The sequence below is a fragment of the Triticum urartu genome, chromosome 7, assembly GCF_003073215.2.
Source record: "Triticum urartu cultivar G1812 chromosome 7, Tu2.1, whole genome shotgun sequence".
NCBI lineage: Eukaryota > Viridiplantae > Streptophyta > Magnoliopsida > Poales > Poaceae > Triticum > Triticum urartu.
In genome coordinates, this window is record NC_053028.1 from 575,994,537 (window position 1) to 576,016,207 (window position 21,671).

At 42.0% G+C, this 21,671-nt stretch overlaps 1 protein-coding gene and 1 long non-coding RNA gene across 18 annotated transcripts; one reads left to right on the forward strand and one right to left on the reverse strand.

Annotated features, from left to right (window-relative positions):
* Window positions 1-3,934: 3,934 nt before the first annotated feature.
* On the reverse strand, window positions 3,935-5,436 carry LOC125525188 (exopolygalacturonase-like). The gene is made up of 3 exons (XM_048690200.1): window positions 5,205-5,436; window positions 4,811-5,119; window positions 3,935-4,687 (listed from the first exon to the last, which is right to left on the reverse strand). The coding sequence occupies exons 1-3, from the start codon at window positions 5,403-5,405 to the stop codon at window positions 3,935-3,937; spliced, it is 1,263 nt and encodes a 420-aa protein (XP_048546157.1). The 5' UTR covers window positions 5,406-5,436.
* Window positions 5,437-6,079: 643 nt separating this feature from the next.
* LOC125521906 lies at window positions 6,080-10,502 on the forward strand. Of its 17 annotated transcripts, none has more exons than XR_007289492.1 (5): window positions 6,080-6,353; window positions 6,429-9,087; window positions 9,485-9,579; window positions 10,036-10,107; window positions 10,198-10,502. It is a non-coding gene; the product is annotated as an uncharacterized LOC125521906 (long non-coding RNA). The 17 variants fall into 17 exon arrangements; XR_007289495.1 differs by having other exon boundaries at window positions 10,277-10,502; XR_007289489.1 differs by having other exon boundaries at window positions 9,485-10,107.
* Window positions 10,503-21,671: the final 11,169 nt, after the last annotated feature.

Below are 21,671 nucleotides of genomic sequence, written 5' to 3' on the forward strand. Positions count from 1 at the left end.
TAACAGTCTAAGTTAATGTACTTTAACTCCGTAACTTACTATTCTATGTACTGAAAGTTCCAGTCTAAATTGCAGTGTAATTACACTGTAATTCATTTGGATTTTATTCTATTTAATTACACCATATGTCACTATAATTCACACTGTAATGTCACAGTGACTTCCAGTGTCAGTGCACTAACATTACAGTGTAATTACACTGATTACATTGTATGTCACTGTAACTTCAGTAATTGCACTGTATATCCCTGTAATTTACAGTCCAATTTTCATTTGGAATATATTATATGTAACTACACTGCAATGTTAGTGCACTTACACTGTATATCCCTTTGTAATTTCAGTGAATTACATTTGTAATTATAGGGTTTATTACTTTATCTTTGTATATGTTTTACTATGTATTTACACTGTATTGTCAGTGCACTTACACTGTAAATCCTTGTGTAATTTTAGTGGATTAATTTTGTAATCGGAGTGATATAAATAATTTTGACCATGGTTAGTTGCAGTGTTGGTCAGTTGTGAGTGATGTAAATCATTTGGAAACAGATGGGTAGATTGATGAAGGATTGTGTGGGATATGTTGTCTTTTAGTTTACCACCATAATCCTTTTGTTGGTCTTGTTGTCATTTTTAGTCTTTTAGGGTGTTCATTCAGCTTCGATCCTTGCTTCATAATAATCAATTTTTTACTATGATTAGTGATACAGATGTGCAGATTGCGGAAGGCTTGTGGGCAGGAACCCCATGATATTTCTTCTGATGACAGTGTAGATTTTCTTCTTCTGTCCTTGTTCTGCCTTTCAGGTTGTGCTGGATCTTGCTGAAATTCTTCACTCATCTAACTCAGACAACCCAAGATTTCTGAAGAGTGGTCAGAGACGCTCGTTTTCAATGTGTTCGATTATCTTGCTCGGTCTACATTCAACCTTTGGCCTCAATTTACTAATCTTTGTAATGTACTTTACTATTTTTTTCATTTTGTAATTCTTGTTTAGGCTTACTGTAACTTTAGCCCAGTTAGCATTTTCAAATTCTGCAACTCATTGAATGCATGTTTAAAAAGATGAGTTGCAACATAGACCAATAAACTCTGAACTATTTGCTTCTAGTATTTAAAATTACCGAGTTGTCTGAATGCCACAGATAACTATTTGAGCTAGTAATTGTGGCTTCATGATTATATTGTCTTTCTCTTGCTTGAATCTTGCTTGGCCTTGTTTTTGCTTCTCTGTTGTTTCTATTCTTGTTTCTTCATTGCGCACCACTCCTTTTCAAATCTTCTGGCCTTGCTATCATCTTTGATTTCTTCTTTTTGTCCCTCTTGGCTTTTGGCCATCTCTATTCCTATATGGTTTACTTTGTGACTTTTGGGGTTGAAGCTTTAGTTAGTGCTTTTTGGTTCAAGTTTCAGTTAATCTATTGTCAGTTTCATTTCCAGTCTGAACTATTCGGTCATGGATGATGCATGGTTTTTACTTGGTTGCCAGCTCTTATTTACAGTATCAAAATGCATGAATTACAGTGTGCAATCAGCTGTGGTAAACAATCTTGTACTTGTGCTTACAGTCTTGTAGAATTGCTTTTACAGCTTGATTGTGCATGGATTACCGTTTAGTTTACTATATAATTTTAAGTTCAGTTCACTGCTCTTGGGTTCAAGCTTTGGTGAGTCTGCCATGTGAATCTTACACGACCTACTGGTTTATATTTATTTTTTTGCGGGGGAAAAGCAACCTACTGGTTTATATTTGTCTTAAGATATCACCAATCCTTGCCACAATTTTTTGTTGTTGTGCAACTGTTCCTATGTTTCAGTTTTCAGATCATATAACTTGCTATGGCTGAACTTTCAGTCAGTTCATGATCTTGTTTTTGTAGCATCGGCAATGCATGTCGTTTTAACTGCACCGTACTTTTTTTACAGTGTTGAAATACATGAATTACATTGTCAAAGTATTTGTTAATTTTGGTCGAATTTCACGTGTTGTACATGGATTACTGTCTATTTTACTCTGTTTAAGTGAGTTTTCAGTCCTTGTAACTTGCTCCATCACCATGAATGCTATGCGCTTGTCATGAATGCTATGTACTTGTCATGACTCCAAGCGGGTCCAGTCCAACCCGATAAGCTTGTTCTGACGGGCAGTTTTAAGCACGGCCTCGTTGAAACATACATACATGGCAACACCCTCTCCCCCGCCGCCGCTCCCGCGAGCGGGCCGGGGGAACCCTAGCTCTGCCCACAGCTTCCCCTCCTCCAGCCTCCTCGGCGTCGACGGCGGCGGAGTCGCATCCTCTCCTCCTCGCGGAGCACCTGGCCAGCGCGGGACGGCGGGCTGCAGGAGGCGTCGGGCGGTGGCGGGGCTCGGTGGCGCGGATCCGGGAGCTCTTGGTGGTGCCGGCGTGTCGGCCCCGATGGTGCTTCGTGGTGGCGCGGCGGCTGCCTGGTGGGGCGTGTGTGGGCACGATTCGGCGGCGGTGGCGGCAGATCTGGCCAGGCGACGCGGGCCGCGGGCGGTGTGGGCGGCGGCTGGGGACCGGCTTCGGGCTCCCGGTGGCTGCGAGGGTTCCTCTCCGTCGTGGGCGTGCGGTGGTGGTGCGGCTCGGCCGGTGGCGGTCTGGGCGACCTGGTGGTGGTGGCTGAGGGTGTGCGTGGTGGTGGTTCCTCCACTTGGCGGCGAGGCGGTCCGGTGGGGCTGGGTGGCCGGTGTCGTGACCCCGGCCCAGATCTGGGCCCATAGGGCCCTATCTGAGTCCTAGCGGGCCGGCTACGGCTTGGCCTTGACGCTCTCTGTGCGGGGAGGCAGGGGAGCGGCTTGGACAGGGGCGGCGACGCCGTTGGCGTGCTGGCTGCAGCGCGAAGGCAGGAACTTTACGGGCCTCGGAGGTCCTGGTCGGGCCTGGTATGTTCCTGCTATTGCGTCCGGTCAGCTACCGTCGTTGACGGCGGAGGTGGGACCCTCCCGCGTGCCAACGGTGCTGTTGCCCTAGTCCTGGCTCCTCTTCTTCATTGTGCAGGCCATGCTTTCACGGTGCCGTGGTGAGACAGCGTGGGAAGCTTCTTGACTGGGTTGGCGCAGGGTGGTGGTCGGTTTGGTGGCGAGCTCTAGAGTTCCTGAGATGGAGATTGGGATCGGGAGAAATCCATGTTGGCTTGGCCGACACCGACGCGGTGGCGCATGAGGGTGCCGCCGGACCTTCCTGGAGGGCGTCGGGGCTACCCTTCCTCTCTCCTCACCGCGTACCGGGAGAAACCCTGGCAGCAGCGTCATCATCGTCGCGTCCCTTCTTAGAGGTGTTGATTGGTACCAGCGCTTCGGAGGCTCGGAGCTTGGTGGGCGATCTCCGGTGGATACAGCGGTCACGAGGCCTCTTCGTTTTTTGTCGATCCGCCATTGTCAGCGTTTATTTCTCTTGTATTTTCTTTTTCATTTCTTTTGGACGTGATTGTGCTGCTTTCGCCCCAGCACCTATCGTTGATTCTCTCGGTTGGTTGCTTTGTATACAAAGCTTGGAACCCTTTTTCGATAAACATACATACATACATACATACATACAAGAGAACAAAGAGACATATAGGTGTCACAATTCTATTAGATGGAAAAATTGATTGAAAGCCAATTAGATTTCAGTCAGATGTTAAATAGACAGTCCCATTTTATCAAAGGAAATGAGACAACACACAGAAATTGCTCATGCTAATCAAACGCGTCGTTTGGGCATGCGCTAAAGGAAACTTACAAATCTTAGAATTTGTATCAAAAGGATTAGCAGTTAGATATGAGATGACTAATTCTCATTTAGATGAGAATTAACAAAACCGAAACTAAAAAGATAATCTCCTCGAGCGGCCGGGATCGTGAAAAAAGAAATGAAAAAGAGAGAGAAATTAGAACACTTGGTACATCCGAAATACGGAGAAAAGAAATCATGCCGCACATGTGTTGGCCTTGTCGACTCCCGTGGCGGTGACCTTGACGTGGCTGCAGACAGCCATGGTCTTGTTGTTCGTGCCGGAGTACTCGATCTTGACGTCGGACATTGTGATGCCTTCGCAGGGCTTCTTCTCGGAGCAGAGCAGGCTGACGGCCTCGGGGGTGGAGGACGTGCCGGTGATGTTTTTGAACGTAACGTCCTTGACGGTGACCCTGTCGGCGTCGCCCTTGGAGGTGCAAAGTTTGTTGGGGCAGTACTTCTGGTCGATGATGATGGGGTTGCCCGAGTCCTCCATCTTGACGTTCTCGTAGGTGATCTTGGATGCTACGAGGGGCGACTTGGCGTCCTCGTACGACTTGATGCGGAGGCCGTTGCTGGAGCCCTTGAGCACGCAGTTCTTGACGGTGATGTCGGTCACGTCCTTCTCGTCCTTGTACCTCCCGAGGCTGCCAATGCTGATGCCATGGCCTGGGCCACAGGTCACGCCACTGATGTTGACTTTTGTGGTGCCGGGGCCCATGGAGATGCAGTCGTCGCCAACGCCGATGGTGGTGTCGATGATGCTGACATTGGACGAGTCGCCCATGTGGATACCGTCGGTGTTGGGGCTGTCCCCGGGCGCGCTCACCTTCACGTCCTTGACGATCACGCCCTTGCACTGGAAGATGTTCATGTGGAAGAACTTGGAATTGATGATAGAGATGCCTTCGATGAGCGCGTCGTCGCAGAAGTCCAGCACCAGCGACTGCATGCATGCATGCACATTTACGTACGTAAGAATATAACAGCATTTCTTCAATAATAGTAAAAGAAATATACGCACGTATATATAATTTATTACTATATAATGTTATGCACGCGTACGTACGTTTGGCAATATCTTGCAGTTGTAGTTCTTTTGGCAGCTGTTTTTGGTCCAGACGGCCTTGCCCTGACCGTCGATGTTGCCTTTGCCGGTGATGGAGAGCTTCTTCACGCGCATGATCTCGATCCAGTTAGACTTGAACTTGGCCAGGTCGTTGGAAGCTAGCAGGTTGCCTTCCAGCTTGATGGTGAGTCCGTCGCCCTTGCACGGCCCAGTGAAATTCAGAGCTCCAGTCAGGAAATCACCCTTGGGGATGATGATGGTCGGGTTCCCGGTGCTACCGCATGCCGAAGCCCATGCCTCCTCCACCGCCTGCATGCAATTGCAATGCACTCCACCACATGATCCATCCATCCATCATCATTCTTATATTCTCTCTCCTTCAGCACGTACGTACCTCAGTGCAGTCCGTTGTGCCGTCGGGCTTGGCGCCGAGCTTGGTGATGTCATACTCCCCGCCCGGACCAGACGCCGCCGGACCAGACGCTGCCGGACCATCTGCGCTCTCCTTCTTCTTCTCCTTGCCTTTGGCGGCATATGCGGCGCTCACCACCACCAGGAGCAACAAGACTCTCATCGCAACATTCCTCAACGCCATTTTGGCTGTGGAATCCTCCTCGGTCCTTGATCCTTGTCAGGCCAGGAGCTTCAGAGCCCAATCTTATATACACATCGGTTCAGGTGGGACAAGTGTTCGGCTTAATTATTCGCTATGCTCATGGCATGCATGCTCATTTGCTATTTTCAGGTTGTGGTTGCCAGCTATACCGGTTTGCTGTCCATTGGTTATTTTTGGATCACCTTTGCTATTTTGATTCCATGTTGCTTGTGTCTCAAAATTCAGCTCCAGCTCTTTATTATAGTATTTCTCTCAAAAAGAGCTCTATCTCGTACATGGGACATAGGAGCATCTCCAACAGATCCCAAATACTTCATCTGAAATAGTGTGTTTTAAGCATGAACAAATGAAAATAAAAAGGTGAAGAAAAAACGAAACTGTAAAACATAAATAGGACAAGCACATGTAATAAAAAGATACAAGAGAGAGAGAGAGAAGGGGGGGGGGGAATCAAAGACATATATCTATATATATATCTTTCCCTAATAATAAAGCAGCGACTGATTCTGGTCGTATGTCGTGTGCATTTTTGCAGAAAAGTCCCTCCGTTTCTGAGAATTCAACCCGCGATCCCTTTTTAAGTGACTACCGAAAAAACGTTTCATTCTTGCAAAAGAGTCCCTGTTGTTTGTGGTATTCAACCCGTCGTCCGATCAGATTTGCAAAGGAAAAAACAGACATGACCACACGCACGGGCTCGCCTCCTCTCCCTCTCGCCCATGCAATCCTCGCCGCCGCCACCACCCACGCCAGCCGCTTCCGGCGAGCTCCGGCGCCGCGCAGCACGCCCCTGAGCTCCCCATCGTCTGCGCTTCCCTCCCCTCCGGCTAGATTCTCCGCTCCCAGCGTCTACCGCCTGCTCGCAACCCCACCCCCGTGGCTAGGGTTTCGGGTAGGGCTTCGCCGGTGTATCTCCGGCGGCCCCAGGTTCGTCCCTCCTTCCTTCTTGGCCGGGATCCTCCACCCCTACATCTCATCTTCTCTTTATATCCTCTGTTGTAGATGCAGATGGAGTAGGCCATGGGATTTCCCCATCCACCACGGTCGCCGCCGTCAAGGGCAGGAAGAAACCCTAGCTAGCAGCACCTCCTCACCTCGAATGACGCCTCTGCTGCACCAAGATAGGGCAAGCAACCCCCATCTGCTCTCTATCTCTCCCATTTGTACAAGTCCATTTTTTGAACAAAATTCTGCTACTACGCCAAATAGTCCATGAACAGATCTATTTTTTATTTGTGAATTGATATACTTCCAAACACAAATAGTGTATATATGTGCCATTTTCATTTTTGTTCCCTTCTCATTTTTGTGCTTTTGTTTGTAAGCTCATAAAATAGTTACACAAAAAATTCCATGTAAGTTCTTAGCATGCGAGTGGACTATGATGGGAAGGGAGGAGGCCTGCGCCAAGGAGGAAGAGTAGCAGGGCAAAGGAGAGATGCAACATGGGAAAGAAGGGGTGGACTGGTTGGCGCCCCATCATGGGTAAGACAACAGGTGGAGACGTGGAGTGGCTGGTGTTGGGTGCAGGAGAGGATGATTGGGAATTTAGGACATAGGGAAAATGATAGAGGACAGGGCTCCATTGCTTAGCTGCTATTGTTTGCTGCTACTGATCTCAATAGAAAAAATGGGGATGCACTTAGTATATCCTAAATGGAATAAAGCTTGTGATGATAGCTTTTGTTGATAGCATGTCTCCTTTCCAGCATTATGTCGGTTTGTTCGAAAATAAAATTGGGCTTCCTTTATTAGCACATGAGTTCATGATTTTGAGAAGTTGTCCTGCAGATTTAGGGGAGTAGGGTTATGCTTTTGACGGTTCAGATTGTGGTCTTGTTTTGATTTAAATTTGACGTGTTCTCAGGGTTTGGTATATGGAGTCAATTTGTTTGAGGTTTACATGCAGAGATTTATGGAGGTGGAGTATTTGACTGGTAGGTCTCACTCAGTGCAGGTGTAGGTTGCAATCTGATTGTATGAATTGATGTAGCAAGGAGCTGCAAGGGCAAGTCAAAGATGAGTGTGGTTCGGTTCAATTTAGGCAATGCATTCTGGTCATGACAGCTTGGCATCAACGTGGTTCTCAGTGAGTAATCCATGCGGGAGATCACTGCTATTGTCAGCTTTGGTGGCAAGCAGTGGTTCATTTGCACTACAAGCACTGCGAACTCCAGCATGAACCCAAAAAATTTCGAGTTTCTTTTAAGTTCTAATAGTATGTCTAGATTTCAGCTATCACACATGTCACCGGCCATAACATACCAATTGAGCTCGTCGACCAGTTGCGCAACGCCGGGACTGCCAAGAACAAGGTGTATGCCATTCATCACATCTCCTGTTGTTGAACTATCTATTATAAAAATTATGGGCATGTTTTCTTGTGGGGTTCTTTTGCCTCAATGGTATTATTCTTCTGGAAGCTATGTTGCCAACTCTGAATTTTTATTTACTTCAGAAATTTCAGAGTAAACACTGAATTGCAACATGGCACAATTTAATACCTCACAAACTTTGCAGATTTTGTTTCAATTTTGTAGTTCGGTTTGCTTGCTTGTGTATATGTGTGTGTATACTGAGAGGCAGGGAAATATTATTCTCTTCTAGCAGTTATGTTTCTGTGACATCTACTCCCCTCCACTCCATTTTCTATAGCCTGAAATCTGAATGTGAAAAGTAGATGGAGGTGATCAAGGGAAGCAGTCATGAGCGAGGTGTTTGAGGGCTACGAGCGCCACTAATGTGAGGTCTCAGACGCCTGCGCTCTTGTACTTGATTCGATTGTATTTATATTGACACTTCTTTCCACTGCCTTACATTTTGCCGTTAGGAAGTAATTATCAGCACTAGGCATGCGATTTTGACAGGTGGAGGCTTTATTTTAGTGTAGGTGAACATGTGATTTGGGGAAGCTCTGTAGATCCAGTTACATTGCAGACTTGCCAGCTACACCATCTAAAAAATGGGCTGCTGATCTAGGTATATTCCTACTCGGCCTTGCCTTCATATGAAGCTTTCTTAGATCAACTCTTCCATTGATCAATTTTACAAGTAGGTGCACTGCGTTTGTATACAACAATCTGAATGTGGGAGGTTTAACTATTTTATTATATTGTGAAAAATGGATCACGATGATTTCTTTTTCTGAATCATGAATGGTGGGCTAGAGCCCCACCTGGATCGCGTGTTTTGGAATCCAATAATTAGATAAATGACCACCATCCACATTACCAACCATCTCAGTGTTATTTCCAGTTTCCTAATTAATGTATGAAAAAGAGGATCAATCAATTATTGCTTTCTCCTGTTGCAACGCACGGGCATGTTTGTTAGCTTGCTGCCTCCACCACTGGAACACCCCTTCGCCGGAGGTCAACCCTGGGTGTGCGTATTGGGCACAACCCAATGGAAATTCCAGGGAATCGTTTCATTAAGGGAACCGTTCCAGGTTCATTCAAAAAATGGCACGACCTGATTTACTTTCAGCAACCGTTTCGTTAAGGACAACAGATTTGGACTCTGAGCTTTCCTCTGTGGCTGTTAATATCCCAGCATGTCAGTTTCAGATTTACCACTAGGTCACTTTCCCATGCTGAGAGGATTTGTCATACCAAGAGGGTAAACGGAGAGACTTCCAGAGCATGGTCATGGTGTGGATCTGGTAAGAGCGGGACTTCCAACTGAAGAGGTCAATGAATAATATCGTATTCCAAAACCAGCAATGCCTTTCATGCACATGTTTTACCTAGACTCTGCAATTACAATAAACAAGCCAATAGCATGGATTGATGATAATTGCAACTGCTTCTTTAAAGATTTATGCGCTCGACTAATAATTTCTAAATCATTTATGCATTTCTTTCATAGCACATCATGCAGCCAAACTATGAAACTGAGATATCACCAAAGAGAAAAGAGTAATCTACACTAATGTTAGCTTAATGAATCAGTAATCCTTCCAACTTATAAGTAAGAACAACCTGAAAACGTTGATACTGTTCTCCTGATGAAGTGTTCTTTTTTTTGTGAGGGTGATGAAGTGTTTTTGTTTACTGCAGATTTTTGTTGGGTGGATGATATTTGGGATTATTTTGTGTGCGTGCAGATTGATTAGAATGTGCATATGGAGATTATTTATAGCTCGATCAAAGAGGTAAAATTACCAAATCCCGACTTGTCAGTCATCCGATAACTTTGTTGATTGTCAGTTATACATTTGATTCGTGAATTTTGAAGGTTCTGAGCTTGAAACTCCGAAGTACAGATATGATACTCTGTTTTTCTAAAATAAATGATGATTGTAGATTTTAAATTTTGCATCATGAATGCATCTGCCTATTATTAGTAACGGTTTTTTCCGCCTGTTATTAGTAATGATGTTTTTCGTCAAAAGATAATAGTACTGTTGGGCTGAGTCTAACACTGGAGCATCGAGGTTTGTCCTACAATCTCGTACAATATTTGTTCAGTGCACTTCATTGCGGTTCAGTGAAAATGGGGTTGCTCTACAACCTAATTACCTTTCTATGTCATCAGACTTTCTTTATTCTGAACCATCCTGCTGATAGTAAATGTAACCATGTAACTCATTTTCTATGTGTGCCAATAGGCAAGGTACACTTTCGCTCTGCCTCTGCCCAAGCTCGCTGCCGTCCCTGATCGCGCGGCCGCCTATGACCAAGTAACCTCTCTCTCCCGCGTGCCCCTGGAGCTCCTTAATCTCCTGGTCTACCTTCTCTCTCATCGACCTTTCTTTGTATTTCAATTGTAGGATAATTAGTGGATGTTGATAAGTGTACTATTCATGTTGTTGCTAACATTTCTGACTAACTGGTCCTAAATTTGTTCAGTGTGATTGTTCAGAGGAGAAGATATTTGTACTAGAAGATGATGTATATTTTACTGATTTTTTTCCAGAACATATGTTTTTTGTAGATAGAAGATGGAGTATACTTTTCTGAGATATTTTGTACAAAGAAGATATTGCTACACTACTTTCATGTGTTCATATCATGACTGTAGTTTGGACAGTTGGCATGATTTTTTGTGGTTGATATAATGCTCAAATTTGCTTCATTTGATAGTGAACTTCTTCAGGCCTTCATTCGGAACCTCACCGTGACACCGCCCCCCATCTCTCTGGGCCCCCATATTCACCTCCCGACTCCATTGGGCAATTTCTAATAAAGATGATTAGTGTTTTTTGAACCCATTGGTCGAACTGAGAGTAAATTTATGCATTTTGTTATCGATTCATTCATACGTAAAAATAGAAGATGAGCAAATATTTGTTATTCAGGAATCCAAAGTCCTTTTAGAGTATGAGATCGTCTTGCTCGTAACTTGCGTATTAAACATAGAAGGTGAAATTCAATGAGAACAAAAGGTATGGATTAGTGAGTAATGCCTAAAAATTTGTGTTTGTCCTTTCACTCGGCCCGCCCTGCTTTTCTTTCGAGCTCGGCCACTGATGAGCCGATGACAAGATTGTAAGCAATGACATATGTGATGTCACGTCGTTGTACGTGATGCAGGAAATCATCTTTCCATGTTTTCCTTTACATTTTCATAATGTATTTCCCGTTGCAACGCACGGGCAATTTTCCTAGTCTATATCTATATCTATACTTACTAATAAAGCACCTATTGCTTCTGGTGACGTCATGTAATTTACCCTATAAGTTGACAAAAATTACCCACCAATGCCACCCGTAAGTCAAAAAATGATTCGGTATTTCCAAAGTCTCCGCTGCGATTAGTGCTTTTATAGAGAAGATACCACAAATAGTTCACACAGACATCGATAGCTTGTCTCTTTCCACCCGGAGACTGGGGTTCGACCCCCAGGCTTGGCAAATTTCCCCTCAATTTTTGTCACGCACCCCCCCTCCACCAATGCGCGTTCATGGGCCAGCCCGCAGGCGCAACGCCCCTGTTTTTTTTCATCTTTGGTCTGTTTGTTTTTTTCATTTCTTATTTTGTTTTTCCCTTCTCCAAATTTCAAAATGTTACGAATTTTGAAAAACATGTTCGAGAAATTATAAATATTTTCGAATTAAAAAAATATTTGGGAAATCATAAAATTTACACAGTTTCAAAAATATTAGTAATTTAAAAATAGTAGTAATTTTACAAAATTGTTCTTAAATTTAAAAAATCACAATTTGGAAAAATATATCCGATAATAAATCCATGTTCATGATTTTGAAAAAATAATCGTGTATTCGAAACAAATTCGTGAATCTGACAAAAATGTCCATCAAATTTTAGAGCTAGCTTGCCAAGTGTCACTTAACAGATGGTCTACAGAGTACAGTTACAACCAAAATATTTTCTTTAAAGTTTTTGTGTGCAGATTCAAGTATTTTTAAGATATTCATGTCTTTCAAACCCAAGCTCTAAATTTAGCACGCTATTTATGAAAATAGCTCAGAAAAAATTGTAGATTCTAAATATGATATTATCTTGCATGTTAATTATTTTTATGTGCAAAATTAATTAGTACTTCTCCTTTTCTATTAAAGGCATGGATGTTTCTTACTCCCATTTTTCGCACGTCACTTATTATCAGATTTTCATTCGTCGTTTGGTTCGTCCATTTGCACATAAAATAGAAAAATAAAATAAAATATGTTCACAATTTTTTGCAAATAGTATAAAACGTTTATGAATTCAAAAAATGTTCTTTATTTTAGAAATTGTTCGAAAAGTTGTAAAAGTGTTCATTTGAAAAATGTTCATGATTTAAAATGTGTGCACGAGTTTAAAAAAATGTTCATGATGTCAAAAATTGTTCATAATTTCACGAAATTGAGAGTGATATTGTATCTCGATGATGCAATAAAATATGGTCATAGCCATTGAAGATTATGAAAAAATCTCCCATTGCAACGCACAGGCCCTTTTGCTAGTATAAATAACAAATGCAAATGCTTCAAAAAATTACAAAGGAAAGTAAGAAAACAGAGAAAGGTGAGGAAAAAATAAACGGGAGTTGCCCCAAGTAACACCCTGCCAAAGGTAAAACGCAGAGTCTATATCTCGTCTCTTGCGAGATATATTGATCCTTCGCCTACGGACCACCCGTTCTGGGCTAACCCAGTCAGTATGAAGGGCATGGTCGTCTCTTCCTGCCTTCTGATTCGCCAGCCCCGTTTTCTACATGCTTTTACTTCAGACAATAATCCGGATGGGTTCGATTGGGGGGGGGGGGGCGTTCCTTTATTTTATTTGTTCATATTTAATATTTTCCTTCTTTATTTTAATTTTTTCTTTTCTTCTATTTCTTTTTCTGCCGTGTTTTTAAAAAGGTTCATCACATATTTCAATATTGTGCATACAGAAAAGGTGCACGTATTTGAAAAATATCCATCATGTATTTAAATAATATCCATCATGTATTACAAGATATACATCATGCATGAAAAATATTTTATCTTCTGTATTTCTAAATGTTCATCTGTATTTTAAAAATATTCACTGTATATTCAAAATATTCATCAAATAGCAAAAGAAGTTTAGTGTGTAGTTTTTAACAATTTTCATTGTGTATTTTGAAACATGTTCCGGTAATTCAAACAATAGTTGTCATATATTCAAAAAAATGTTCAGTGTATATTTCAGAATGTTCAACTTCCATATAAAACAATTCATTGTGCATTTATAAAAAATATTGTATATTTCCAAAAAGTTTGTTGGGTAACTTAAAAAATATTCGTCGTGTATCCAAAAAATGTTCATCTTACACTGACAAAAAAATTACCATATATTTCAAGAAAGTTCATCAGTTATTAAAAATACTTATTACATAGGAAAAAATTAGCCTGGATTTTATTATTTAAAAAATGATTTTGTGTTATTTTGGATCACTTTTACTAATTAGATTCAAAGTTCCTTCATTTATTTGAAAAAATGAAGAGCGGACAAGTGTTCGTATTTGCGATGGCCATGCCATGCTCATTCATTTCTTGTTGTGTTTTTAATAAGGTCCGTCGCGTTGTTTAAAAATGTTCACATGCATTCAAAAAATGTCATTGTGTATTTAAACAATATTCACATGTATTGCAGAAATGTTTAACATGTATTTAAAAGATATTATCATGTATTTAAAAAATGGTCATAGTGTATTAAAAATTGTGCATCGTGTATTAAAAATATTTTAGCTTGTGTATTTTAAAAATATTCATTGTATATTAAAAATATACTCCCTCCGTCGTGAAATAAGTGTCTCAACTTTGTACTAATTTTAGTACAATGTTGTACTAAAGTTGAGACACTTATTTTGGGACGTAGGGAGTACTTCACTTAACAAAAGAAGTTTAACGTTATTTTTTTAATATTATTAATTGTGTATTTTAAAATGTGCTAGTACTTCAAAATTATTCGTCATATATTAAAAAAATGCCCAGCATGTTTTTCAGAATGTTCAACACCTATATAAAACAGTTCATCGTGTAGTGGTAAAAGGTTCACCATATGTTTCCGAAAAGTTGATCGGGTAATTTAACAAAAATTGTCTAGTATCTAAAACATGTGCATCTTCTATTTATAGAAAGTTTATCCTATATTTCAAACAAGTTTGTCGGTTATTAAAAATGTTTATGTTGCATTTTCTGAAAATGTTCATCATGTATTTTAAAATATTCATTCAGTATTAAAAAAATATCCATTGCGTCGAAAAATGCTTAGCATGTATTTTATTAATTTTAAAAAATATCCATCGTGTAATTTAAAATGTTTGATGGATAATTTTGAAAAATTTTGTCAAGTCTTTTTGGACAAGCAGGACAAGTATATGGAATACGTTCACTGGCTTGGTTGAAGAGCTTTCTTTACTTACTTATTAATAATGTATTTAAAAATTTTCAGCGTTCACTTAAAACATGTTCAATGGTGTATCTATAAAAACTTCACTGTATATTTCAAAAAAATTTGTTAGATATTTAGGAAAATGTTCATCACATATTTGAAAAAATCTTCATCATTGAATACATAAACCAAGTTCAGAAAAAACATAAGACATTTGTGGAAGCCCGTCATTGAAATATAGAAGCGAAGCAAGCTAAGGAGACTGTGGCCAGATTCATGGGGTCATACCCCATTTGATTGACGATGGCCTTTTAGCTCCCTCATATATAGGTGATATCGTGACATTCAGGATCACACTATATAAAAGCATGAGAAATCAATAGTTGAGGTTCCGTAATTTTTAGCAATTGTTACTTATAAAAAACAAACTTAGTAAGAGAACTAGGATTTTTATTATTATTGATTGAAATTAGCAAGATTTGTTGACCTGTGGTTGAAGAATTTCACGGCAATCTTTCTGAATCACTTTGTTACAATATTACCACCTTTCCTTGTGCTTTTCTCGGAATTCCGATCAATTATAGGAAATTGCGGTAAATATAGAAACTTATTCATGGGGAGATAAATATAGAAAACTTGCTTGCTCATAAAGACCTGGGGCATTTTGAGGAAGCTCATCATTAAAATATACAAGCCAAATTATATAATGTGAAAGTATCCACTAGGTTATGAAACATGAAGTACATGAAAACTCTGTTACAATGCAGTAGTGCTACTTCGAAGCCCTTTATGATATTTGCTAAAACCAGGTGATAATTTGAAGCAAGAGTACACACTAAAAAAGGAATAATAGTATTGCCTCCTCTCTCTTTTTATTTTTATATTCATTTCATTTTTGTTATTTACTATTTTGGGGGACAAACTAATATGTGGAATCCTCCTCGATCCTTGATCCTTTCAGGCCACGAGCTTCAGAGCCCAACCTTATATACACATAGGTTCAGGGGGGGGGAGACAAATGTTCGTCTTAATTATTCACTATGCTCATGGCATGCATGCTCATTTGCTATTTTCAGGTTGTGGTTGCCGGCTAAACCGGTTGCTGTCCACTGGCTATTTTTGGATCACCTTTGCTACTTTGATTCCATGTTGCTTGTGTCTGAAAATTCAGCCCCATGTCCATCTCGTATTCTCTCTCAGAAAAAAGCTCCATCTCATACATGGGATACAACACCTCCCCAACATGTCATCCCAAATAAGGTGTTGTAGGCATGGGAAAATAAAAATAAAATGGAGAAGAAAATACTAAACTAAAACATAAATGGACAATCACATATAATAAAAAAGATACAAAACAACAAAGAGAAAAAAAGGAAAATATTTTTGTTGTTGTGTTTTTTAAAAGGTTCATCGTGTATTTTAATATCATGCATACAGAAAAGGTAATCTTGTATTTAATCAATATTCATAGGTATTCGTGGTTATTTTTGGATCACTTTTACTAAATTCCAAGTTGGCAAGTTGCTTGTGTCTCAAAATTCAGCTCCGGCTCTTCCTTGTATTTGTCTCAAAAAGAGTGCTCTATCTCGTCCATGGGACATAGGAGCATCTCCAACAGATCCCAAATACTTCATCTGAAATAATGTGTTTTAAGCATGAACAAATGAAAAATAAAAAGGTGAAGAAAAAATAAATTATAAAATAGTGTGGTTGGATGGTTAGGTGGACAGTGGTATTTCCCAGCCCATCAGGGTTCATGTCTTGGTGCTCGCATTTATTCCTGGATTTATTTCTGGATTTCCAGCGATGCGTGTTCAGTGGGAGGAGACGTTCCCATTGACTACGAGGCGTCTTTGGTGATTTCGTCAATATCAAGGGGTGCTCATAGAGATAGGGTGTACGTGTATGTTCATAGAGACGAGTATGTGCATATAGACCAGCGGGATTAGGTGTAGGAGGCTTAGACCCTTTCGTGAGAGTGTAACCTAGTGTAGTTGGGTTGGTGTAGGTAGTTCGTCCATCTGGACGGAATCGACAGAGCTTGGCGTAGATTTCTGATGTCTCCTAGGGCGGTGAGGTTAGGGCTTCTCATCTTGCGTGTGCGGCGGCGAGTCCAGGAGGGTGGATGCATGAGAGAACTCCCTGGTGCATAAATTTGATGTCCTCTAAATTCAAAAGTCAGACAATTATTTCTTCTTGCAGGTGTTAGACAATTATTTCACCCCCACGCCTTGTGAACATGACTACGTGTGAAGCGTACATTGTTATTTAAATAATTTTGAAAAAAGTGGACCGCCCCCGTGCCGGGCGACTCGAGTGGATCCAATCCCCGCGACCGCCGGGGTAGCCGCCTGATCTCTCTCCCTTCCCTCCGTCGCTGTCGGAGGACGCTGTTGGGCTAAGCCAAGGCGGCCGATGGTGGTGGTGGAGGATCCTCCCTTCCCTGTGTCAGCGGGTCGCACGGGACCTCCTGGCACGTGGAGGCGTCGCCAAACCTGCACCAGGGCGGCATGCGACTGATTCCCGACATTGGCTTGGGCGGCGGCGTGGGTCGTGCAACGGCCGATCTCGTCGCTCTAGTCATCATGGAGATCTCTGGACCAGGGGCGGCGACCCCGGTAGGCATGGCGGTGGCGCACTCGGCTGGCAGCGCTTGAGGGTGTTGGATGGACGGATGCTTGACTGCGTGGGTGGTGACGTGCCGGTTTATCTCATCCCCGCTACAACATCTCTCCCGCCACACTTGGTGGCTTGCAGTCTTGGTCGTCAGAATCGATGCATTGGTGGGGGCTGGTAGAGGTTGCTTTGGACCGGAGGAAACTCTGGATCGCTAGCTCATCCCAATGGTGGCAATGACCAAGGTTGCCGCTCAACTCATTGTAGGATCTGTCGAGGTCCCTCCCCTCCATCCCGACCCCATGCTCGGGTGAAGACCCAAAATCACCTCAGATTAGCCGGTGGATGCACTGTGTGTGTCGTGCCCTCATTGGAGGTGCTGCCTGGGGTGTTTGGGTGCTCGGTTAGAGGAACCGCTGGCAGAGGACATGGGACCACTCTGTTGGGAAACGTAGCATGCAATTTCAACAAAATTCATACGCTCACGCAAGATCTATCTAGGAGATGCATAGCAACAAGAGGGGGAGAGTGTGTCCATGTACCCTCGTAGAATGAAAGTGGAAGCGTTAGTTTAACGCGGTAGATGTAGTCGAACATCTTCGCGATCTAACCGATCATGTACCGAACGTACGACACCTCCGAGTTCAACATACGTTCAGCTCGATGACGTCCCTTGAACGCTTGATCCAACAAAGTGTCGAGGAAGAGTTCTGTCAGCACAACGGCGTGGTGACGGTGATGGTGAAGTAATCCACCCAGGGCTTTGCCTAAGCACTATGTGAATATGACCGGAGGCGTAAACTGTGGAGGGGGCGCCACACACGGCTAATAGTTGTTGGTGTGTGTTCTAGGCACCCCTCCCCATGTATATATAGGTGGGAGAGGGAGGGGAGCAGCCTTGGGGCGCCCCAAGTAGGAGGAATCCTACTTGGGGGCCTCCTCCAATTCGGCCTCCCCCTTTCCTTATCTCCGGAGGGGGGGGGGAAGGAAGGGAGAACCCTATTCCCTCTATTTCCTTTCCTCCTCCCCTTTTCCTTTCTCCACTTAGATCGGCCCATATGGGGTGCACCAGCCCACAAGGGGCTGGTCTGCCTCGCCCTAGGCCTAATAAGGCCCATATCTTTGCTGGGGGGGTGCCTGGAACACCTTCCGGTGACCTGATACGTACCCGGTGCCCCTAGAACACTTCCGGTGTCCGAATACTATCGTCCTATATATGAATCTTTACCTCTCGACCATTTCAAGACTCCTCGTCATGTCCGTGATCTCATCCAGGACTCCAAAAAACATTCGGTCACCAAATCACATAACTCATATAATACAAAATCATCATCGAACGTTAAGCGTGTGAACCCTACGGGTTCAAGAACTATGTAGACATGACCGAGACACCTCTCCGGTCAATAACGAACAACGGAACCTGGATGCTCATATTGGTTCCCACATATTCTATGAAGATCTTTATCGGTCGTACTGTAATGACAACATGCGTTATCCTCATACCTAGTTCAATCTCGTTACCGGAAAGTCTCTTTACTCATTCTGTAATGCATCATCTCGCAACTAACTCATTAGTCACATTGCTTGCAAGGCTTATCGTGATGTGAATTACCGAGAGGGCCCAGAGAACCTCTCCGATACTCGGAGTGAAAAATCCTAATCTTGATATATGCCAACCAAACAAACACCTTCGGAGACACCTGTAGAGCATCTTTATAATCACCCAGTTACGTTGTGATGTTTGATAGCACACAAGGTGATCCTCCGGTATTCGGTAGTTGCACAATCTCATAGTCAAAGGAATATGTATAAGTCATGAAGAAAACAATAGCAATAAAACTTAACGACCATTATGCTAAGCTAACGGATGGGTCTTGTCCATCACATCATTCTCCTAATGATGTGATCCCGTTCATCAAATGACAACACATGTCTATGGTTAGGAAACTTAACCATCTTTGATTAACGAGCTAGTCTAGTAGAGGCTTACTAGGGACACGTTGTTTTGTCTATGTATCCACACATGTATCAAGTTTCTGGTTAATACAATTCTAGCATGAATAATAAACATTTATGATGATATAAGGAAACATAAAATAAAAACTTTATTATTGCATCTAGGGCATATTTCCTTTAGTCCCCCACTTGCACTAGAGTCAATAATCTAGATCGCATCGCCATGTGATTTAACACCAATAGTTCACATCACCATGTGATTAACACCCATAGTTCACATCTCCATGTGACCAACACCAAAGGGTTTACTAGAGTCATTAATCTACTTCACATCGCCATGTGATTAACACACAAAGAGTACTATGGTGTGATCATGTTTTGCTTGTGAGAGAGGTTAGTCAATGGGTCTGCCAGATTCAGATCCGTATGTATTTTGCAAATTTCTATGTCTACAATGCTCTGCATGGAGCTACTCTAGATAATTGCTCCCACTTTCAATATGTATCCAGATTGAGACTCAGAGTCATCCAGATCAGTGTCAAAACTTGCATCGACGTAACCCTTTACAACAAACTCTTTGTCGCTTCCATAGCCGAGAAACATTTCGTTAGTCCTCTTTAGGTACCTAAGGATAATTTTGACCACTATCCAGTGATCTACTCCTAGATGACTATTGTATCCCCTTGCCAAACTCATGGCAAGGTACACAATAGGTCTAGTATACAGCATGGCATACTTTATAGAACCTATGGCTGAGACATAGGGAATGACTTTCATTATCTTTTTATCTTCTGCCGTACTCGGGTTTTGAGTCTTACTCAACTTTATACCTTGCAATACAAGAAGGAACTCCTTATTTGACTGTTCCATTTTGAACTACAAAATCTTATCAAGGTATGTACTCATCGAAAGTCTTATCAAGCATCTTAATCTATCTTTATAGATCTTGATGCCCAATATGTAAGTAGCTTCACTGAGGTCTTTCTTTGAAAAACTCCTTTAAAACACTCCTTTATGCTTTCCAGAAAATTCTACATCATTTCCGATCAACAATATGTCATTCACATATACTTGTCAGAAAGGCTGTAGTGCTCCAACTCACTTTCTTGTAAATACAGGCTTCACCGCAAGTCTGTATAAAACTATATGCTTTGATCAACTCATCAAAGCGTATATTCCAACTCCGAGATGCTTGCACCAGTCCATAGATGGATCGCTGGAGCTTGGACACTTTGTTAGCACCATTAGGATTGAGAAAACCTTGTGGTTGTATCATATACAACTCTTCTTTAATAAATCCATTAAGGAATGCAATTTTGACATCCATTTGCCAGATTTCATAAAATGCGGCAATTGCTAACATGATTCAGACAGACTTTAAGCATCAATACGAGTGAGAAAATCTCATCGTAGTCAACACCTTGAACTTGTTGAAAACCTTTTGTGACAATTCGAGCTTTGTAGATAGTAACACTACTATCAGCGTTGTCTTCCTCTTGAAGATCCATTTATTCTCTATGGCTTTCCGATCATTGGGAAAGTCAACCAAAGTCCATACTTTGTATAGCGATCCGAACTCAAACGGTCAAATCTCTGTGCATAAGTGTCATCCCTGGATCGGTAATGCTGACACACACACAATACCTGAAGGATTTATAACAGAGTTTCAATCACACACTTATTACATCGAATATCTCAAAAGAGAGTACTTACTACAATAATATGGTTGAAGGCCATCTAATGAAGATAACAACAGAAGGCTTTGAAGGTAAAGTGAGTCAATCAACTCCAACGGCATAGCTGAGTGCAAGACAACGACCTAGCGCACCTTACTCTTCGTCTGAAAAGTCTACAACATAATATGTTGCATCCGGAAATGGGTCAACACATGGAATATGCTGGCAAAATAACACTATAGAGCAATGAACATGTAGCAACTATAACTATATGCATATTTGGCTGGTGGGGGCTCTATGGTTATTTTTGCGGAAAGCTAATTTTTTCCTACAACAAAGGAATATATTTTATTTAACTACAAAGTTTGTTGAAAACATTGAGAGGGTTCCTCCAACTCAATCCCAAATTAGTATTCATCAACCCAACAAATTAATTAATAGAGTGATGAGATCAAATCAATAATTCAAGTACCACATACTCAAAATGTCCATAACCGGGGACACGGCTAACCATGATTAGTTTATACACTCTGCAGGGGTTTGCACACTTTTTCCCACAAGACTCGATCTCCTCCGTTGGATTTCTCGCACTACATGGTGTTTGAGAAACGAATGATCGAGACACAGTCTTTCAGAAGCATTAACTCTTTACTCTGGGTAGACAGTACCACCTACATCCCCTACATCTGCTAACCTACCACTGAAAGAGGTCACACAACTTTGTGAACTATGCCAGAGCCCATAATGGTTTGTGGCTGCACACGGAAGTTTCCAGCATGAATATTCTTATGATCCCTTCGAGCCTGGGTGGCAAACCATAGGATGATCACACGGGTACTCCAGGATATCCCAGGACAACACTGGATTGCTCCAGGTGCCAAGACAACCACTAGGTGCTCCAGGGTGCCTCAACCAATCCACCCAGATGTGTATTAAAGTAGACACCTTAAGTTTAACCATTTATTAAAACTCTCACATCTATCATGGATCACTAAAACCAAACCACGTCTACGAGCATAGCATAGCAATATAATCATAACGTAGAAGTAACTCCCAGGGCTTGAAAAATAAGGCAATAGGTACTACCTCATCACTACTTCCCAATACCCACAAGTATTCAAGTCCTAACCATGAAGTGTTTGAGGATTGAGAGTAATGCATAAAAACTGGCAATAAGGGGTATGATCAA

What these genes read in the sequence shown, in the direction of transcription:
- LOC125525188 (XM_048690200.1), bottom strand. Translation starts at nt 5,405, where the DNA reads ATGGCGTTGAGGAATGTTGCGATGAGAGTCTTGTTGCTCCTGGTGGTG. An exon ending in GCACAACGGACTGCACTGAG is followed by an intron (nt 5,120 to 5,204) that starts GTACGTACGTGC and finishes AATTGCATGCAG; the next exon opens with GCGGTGGAGGAGGCATGGGC. An exon ending in ACTGCAAGATATTGCCAAAC is followed by an intron (nt 4,688 to 4,810) that starts GTACGTACGCGT and finishes GCATGCATGCAG; the next exon opens with TCGCTGGTGCTGGACTTCTG.